Below are 6,318 nucleotides of genomic sequence, written 5' to 3'. Positions count from 1 at the left end.
CCCAATAATAGATAGAGTTACCAAAAGGGGGAAGCCATTGGAAAAGTACCCACCAAATGGCTAGTTCCATAGAGGACCAACATGAGATAGATCATAGGCACAAATAGCCACTCCAACGATAGTCAGCGGAGTACTAAAGGTCAGAAAGGCCCACAACAGATGGATATGTTACACATTCAAGCATGGTACCTCGAACAATGTGGATTATAAGGAAGTAATCCAACTGTTATTTATCCCAAGAGGGCCTTAATCCACCAAAGTGACAGGGAATCTCACTAGTTATCCTAGAAGTTGGGACGTTAGCAAGTCTTTCAAGACTATGGTAAAAAAATGAGCCCGTCCTGGACTAAAAAAAATTGAAATGGTTGTCCAGGGGGAAGTATCTAAGGATCAGTAGAAGGGTAGGCCAAAAAACCATCTTATAGGAACTCGGTGAAAGAAAGAATCCACACTAGGAATTCATTTCTGGTTTCAACGAGCTAGTAGATAGATCGATTGGACATGTATAGTTGAGGCTCAAATGATTTATAATTATGTTTTGGCTTTTCACCTATTAATTATAAATTTATTTAGTCATAAAGTCATTCCACTGTAGTATCGTGACTAAGCTCTCCCCAATGACATACCATTACGAAAGCAACTACTCAGTTTCATCCAATGACCTTGTCATAAGTGTGTTACCCTCATAGGATATCATTGATCTCTTGGGGATAATATTCGTTCTCCTAATATGATATTATTTTATCTCATGGTAGCCATTAAATCTTCCTTCATGAAAAGTCAATCACTATCAAATAGTGATCAAGTCATCCATCATAATTACGAACAACTTGTTGCCATGTTTACTTTTCTTTAACCATGTAATGCCAATGAAAGGATTTCATTTACCCATGTTTTGGGATATGAATTCCATTGTTGTGAATGATGCTATATACTACAAAATTCGTACACCGAACGCATCATCTTTCAATTCCTTATTTATTTGAACTTAGGCTTTTACTTACATCAAAGTGTATGAGTCACGCATACATAGTCCGCCATCCACTCAAGATTTATGTATGTCACACTATGAACATCACAAGTGAATAAATCCATAAACAGATTCAAGATCTATTCTGCTTGGGTCTTTTCCGATGTATTGTTAGTCCAGTCAATCACATCTATGTCTCTATCTTCTGGGAGTCATCCGTTTCGGTGCTCAAGACAAGGTATCTTCCCAATTGGACTTGATAGACGGTATATTAGTATTTTAATCGATTTGCTTATTTTCAATTAGGCTAAGGATATGTTAAGGTTCGTCTACTAATACAAGTTGTCTTTCCGTACTATGATCCGACCACATAATATCGCTCAATATTAGTTAAACATTTAAATAACCAATGAGTAACATTTGCTTCCATTTTTCCTTGCGTGCAAAAACTAGTTGAGAACAATAATACAAAGTATATGAATCATAATCAATGAATTTGTTTTATTAACCAATCTGATCGAAAAATTATAAAAGTATATTGATAAAAATTTTACACTTAGGGCACCAGATACAACAAAAGAATGTTGGCAAGAAAGGAAATTAATATTCAGAGGGTTATCTTTAGAATAAAAGTTGTTTTATTTCATATTTGTGATGGTTTAATGCAAGAAAGTAGAGATTATATGATAAGAGACCCAAGTGAAGAAGCTAGCAACTTGTGGAAAAAACCTAACCTTGGGTGGTTAAAAATAAATGTGGATGGTACCTTTGATTTGCAATCTAATAAAGTTGGAATTGAAGTGATTGTTAGAGATGAAACGAAAACTTTAAAGAGTGGGTATGGGAAGGCGATGATTGTAGAATCAACTGAATTGGTTGAACTGCATGCCATGTGCATCGGTGTTAAATATGTTGTTAGACACAAGATAGAGTGGGTGAATCTAGAAACTGATTCACAAGTGATTTTTCAGAAGGCCTACAAAAAGGATAGCAAAGCAATATGGAAGCTTGCACCTGGCTTGAATAAGATTGACAAACTGGTTGTAGAGAACCGTAATGTTCGATTTAGCTTAATCACGTGAAATGCTAATAGAGCAACAGATTGGGTTGCATTGCAAACAAAGAAGAGGGTGAGCCTTATTGGTTGGGTCAGGAGACCCTTATCTCCTCTCGTTCACATATTGGACAAATATGAGCTACTTGCTCCCTTAAAGTTTTGAATAGTGATGACTGTCTAAATAAACTCGGAGTCAAGATTTTTTATGAGTTAAGATTTTTTATCTCTATCGTTGTAATAGGGGTTTTTAGTTTGATTTGTTGTGACTTTTTTTTTTGTTGTTGTCAAGGAATTTGTACCAAGCTCTTGCTTCTTAATCCATTTCGAAAATGTTTTGACCAAAAAAAATTTTAATGTCACATCAGCACACTTTAACAAAATTCGAATTTAAAGGTAAAATTGAAAAAAAGTATCAAACACCATAATATCAACCAAAAAAAATTTTACATACCAAGATAAAGTTCCAAATTTAGATATAAGTATTGCTTTTATCCCTTTGGGGCGTTTGGTTGGGGGAATAGGCATGCATTCCCCCTATTCTGCGGGCCCACCACCAAATGGGCGTTTGGTTGCCCGTAATGCTATTACGGCCCGATTCGGTTACGGGGCTATTACCTCCATTGGCTGTAATAGTCATTCCCTGCCTCAAACGCTGATTAGGGAGTCCTTCCCTATTCTTTTTTTCTATTCCATTCTCTGCCCTCATCAAGCTTTCGTTCCATCGATTCTCCCACGTTTCCCTTCCAGAGGTAATTTCCCTTTCCCTTCCATCGATTTCTGCTTCTTCTTCTTCTCGTTTTATGGAGTTGGTTTAGATGAGGGTGTAATACGTCTGAAGCATCTTCTTCTTTTTTTCATTCTTCTTCCCATTTCTTTCCAACCTTCTCCCTCTTTTTTCATGCCCAGGTCTCTCCCTCACTGGAAATGCTATTGCTCTCACATTGATATTGGTTTCTTAGGGTTTTTGTTTGTTTTTGAAGGATAAACCAGTGAAGTTAATCTCATGTTGAAGATCTTCAAGAAGAAAACATCTCCCAAAGGTATTTTAGATTTGATTCCATCGTTGCTTTCTTGCTCTCTTTTTTTTTTCTCTTTCCTGCATTTTGCGGCCATTCTCTAATTACTCACTTCCTCTGTTAGTTATGTTTCACTGTGTTTTTTAAATTATTTTAAAATTTTTTATTTCGTTTTTTTTTGTAATTCCAAATGCTTTGTGGACGAGTAAGTGAGAAATGGCGGTTGCAACACGAGATATGTGTTTTTTTTTTTAAATTCTATATCTACTTCACATAAAATCTTTGTTGCTGGAGCTTTTTCATTTCTCCTAAATTATACGAATCTGACATCTGTGTTCTGAAACATATTTGATTTGAATGAGTGACTATGATTCTCGAAATGTAAGGAAAAATGCTTACCTGAAAGTTGAATTCTTAGATTCTGGATTGAAGTTTGTTCATTCTTCCGTTGGAGCTGAAGTTTTATGTGGAACCATAATATGCTTTGTACCCTTTTACTTCTACTTCTTGTTTTAACCCCTTTCTTGCATGTGATCTTTGCTGAGACAGTTGATTTAGAAAGAAAAAAAAAGTGCAAGGAATTTGGCCATTTGTGTTTTGGAATTAAGCTTAATTGACTCAACTTGCTATTTTGAACAACCACTTCCTTTCGTGATATATACTATATGCTGGAATTTTCTTACGTCTTCTTCTTCTCTTGTAGACTTCTCTGTCATTCGTGTAATTAAATGTTATTCATGGAGAACTTGCAACTCGTTTTTAGCACATAAGCTATGCTCTGATTTGTTCAGTTGCTATAGTAGTCTGGGAGTGATTATGCTCAGACCATGTTGCTTTGGCTTTTAATTTTCCAATAGCATGTAATCTTTATTACTATTATTTCCTTTCTTGAAAGTGAATTAGAGATTATTATTTCCTTTCTTGAAAGTGAATTAGAGATTTGGATTCGATGTGCCCTTGTTCATTGACAACTCCGAACATCCACGTCAGATAAAATGGGGTCTGTGGGTTGTTCACAGGCTAGTGCTGACTGCTATTTATGGCTCCATACTGTTTATGTACCATTCCAAGTGGAGAGAAAGGTAACCTGGTATGTTCATCTTGAATGCACTAGAACTGTTTGCTTGTGCACTAACTGGAAATTGAGCTAGCTTTGGGTTTTGGTAAATACAAGCTTGTTGCCAATTTATAATCCAAATATTATTTATATTAGTATATTATGTTCCTTTTCAAACGGTTTTCTAAAGAGGTGTACAAAACACATTTACAGGTTGTACAGCACCACAATCGTTTGCTACCATGCCTTTTACCGTCCTCTTCTGTATATTACTTTTCTAGCAGATTTTTTTGAGGTAATAATTTATTTTCATATTCATAGTAAAAAAATGCATCTGTTTAATTGATTTTTAGCACAGATTTATAACATGTAAGCGTGGCCAAAATATCTTTTAATGAATGCAGGAGGAAGACATGCATTTAGAGAATATGTACTACTCAGAGATGAAAGCTGTTGGTTTCTTTGATGCTGACTGGGAGTAAGCATCGAATGAACTTTGAATTAGTAGCTTCTCTATACATAAAGCTCTGTAAATATAAAGTGCAGTTCAGATTGTAAAATATTTGTTCAAACGGATGATGGATCTATGTCTCAATATACCGATATTGCTGTAGGAACAAATCCAATAATGTAGAATGTGTTTTACCTAGAGCTTCTTCCTAAAGATCAGTTAGTCCTTGATTTTTTTTTCAGTATGTACTATGTGTTATCAAGTAGATTTGGAGTTTCAATATCTACATCTAAATTATTTTCATTTCCAAGTAGAGATTTTTTCTGTTCAATTTTCTTGTAACAAAATAAATAGTATCATTGTGTTTGTTATTGTAGAATTCCAAGAGTCTTGTACCGATAGAATTTGATGGAGTTTGAATGGCTCACAGGTTTGATGGAGTTTATTTTTTAATTCTTTTTTTAATTTTTTAATTCTGTTCAATTATAATTAACACTACAAAAATTATTTCAACAAACGAAACAAAAAAGAAGAAGTAAAAAGCTACAAACAAATCATGTTTTTTTTTAAAGGGAAATATTTAACACACTATATTAATCAAATGGGTTTTTTTAATAATAATTATTAAGTCATCAATTAATCAAATTCACAAAAACGTATTCTTTTCTTTTCTTTTTTGGGTGATTGATAAAGAAATGAATTTCAACTTTTTTATAGTATTATACATTATAAAGTAGATTATATATTGTTTTTATAGTATTATATATTATGATTTTAGTAAATTCATATAAGAATAATTATATTAAATTATATGTTTTTATTAAATTATAGTTAATAATAATTATTTTAGATTATATTTTATAGTATTATATATTATGATTTTAGTAAATTCATATAAGAATAATTATATTAAGAATTTTATTAAATTATATATTTTTATTAAATTATATTTAATAATAATTATTTTAAATTATATTTTATACTATTATATATTATGATTTTAGTAAATTCATATAAGAATATTTAATATTAAGAATTTTATTAAATTATATTTAATAATAATTATGTTAAAATATGATTAAATTATTTATTATTTATATTAATAATCTTATTAAAATTTAATAAAAATAACAATAATCATCTACCTAAAAAAATCTGCTAAGGGTATTCTAGTCATTTTAGTTTTTTTCCTTATGCTATTACAACTTCATTCCATTCAACCAAACACAAGAATACTATTACAGTTCTATTTCATTCCATTCAACCAAACAATTGAATTACTATTACGTTTCTATTCCATTACACCTCTATTCCATTACAGCGAACCAAATGTGCTCTAAATCTTATTTGATTGATGATTTCAAACGTTTCGTGTGATTGTCAACTTTTTTGCGAATAATAAACTCCAAGGCAAACCCATCAAATCAATCCAAATTAAAACTTCTAGAAGAAAATATTAAAATTGAAAAAGAAACAAGACATATAAAGATAATAGATTTGTTCCAAATGAAGACAAAACTTGGCGGTCTCAATTGTCAATATCCCAAGTTGTAATTTCCGGTATTTAAGTATTAGCCGTAATAAATGTGAACATGGTTTCATTTTCATACATTATAAGAAGCTAGAAACGTGGATATATATATCAATAGTCAAATGCATCATTCATCATTTACACAATATTATAACATATCATTGAATGGGGAAAACTAGAAAAAGAAATTGACTTTTGCAGGGTTGCAGGAACGTTTATGATTTTAAAAGGTTAAA

The 6,318-nt window shown here is 32.0% G+C and overlaps 1 protein-coding gene across 3 annotated transcripts; it reads left to right on the top strand.

Moving 5' to 3' along the window:
• Positions 1 to 2,572: 2,572 nt before the first annotated feature.
• On the top strand, positions 2,573 to 4,749 carry LOC121203009 (protein CANDIDATE G-PROTEIN COUPLED RECEPTOR 2). 3 transcript variants are annotated; one of them, XM_041106800.1, is made up of 5 exons: positions 2,573 to 2,776; positions 2,987 to 3,067; positions 4,034 to 4,133; positions 4,314 to 4,395; positions 4,505 to 4,749. In XM_041106800.1, the coding sequence occupies exons 2-5, from the start codon at positions 3,031 to 3,033 to the stop codon at positions 4,580 to 4,582; spliced, it is 297 nt and encodes a 98-aa protein (XP_040962734.1). In that variant the 5' UTR covers positions 2,573 to 2,776; positions 2,987 to 3,030; the 3' UTR covers positions 4,583 to 4,749. The 3 variants fall into 3 exon arrangements, with proteins under 3 accessions (XP_040962734.1, XP_040962733.1, XP_040962732.1); XM_041106799.1 differs by having other exon boundaries at positions 2,574 to 2,776; positions 2,934 to 3,067; XM_041106798.1 differs by having other exon boundaries at positions 2,578 to 2,776; positions 3,008 to 3,067.
• The last annotated feature ends 1,569 nt before the right edge of the window (positions 4,750 to 6,318 follow it).

The sequence above is a fragment of the Gossypium hirsutum genome, chromosome D12, assembly GCF_007990345.1.
Source record: "Gossypium hirsutum isolate 1008001.06 chromosome D12, Gossypium_hirsutum_v2.1, whole genome shotgun sequence".
NCBI classification, from domain to species: Eukaryota; Viridiplantae; Streptophyta; class Magnoliopsida; order Malvales; family Malvaceae; genus Gossypium; species Gossypium hirsutum.
The sequence above is the reverse complement of the archived record's forward strand: the minus strand, read 5'-3'. Positions and strand labels throughout refer to the sequence as shown.

What these genes read in the sequence shown, in the direction of transcription:
- LOC121203009 (XM_041106800.1), top strand. Translation starts at nt 3,031, where the DNA reads ATGTTGAAGATCTTCAAGAAGAAAACATCTCCCAAAG. An exon ending in GAAGAAAACATCTCCCAAAG is followed by an intron (nt 3,068 to 4,033) that starts GTATTTTAGATT and finishes CATCCACGTCAG; the next exon opens with ATAAAATGGGGTCTGTGGGT. An exon ending in GTGGAGAGAAAGGTAACCTG is followed by an intron (nt 4,134 to 4,313) that starts GTATGTTCATCT and finishes ACACATTTACAG; the next exon opens with GTTGTACAGCACCACAATCG.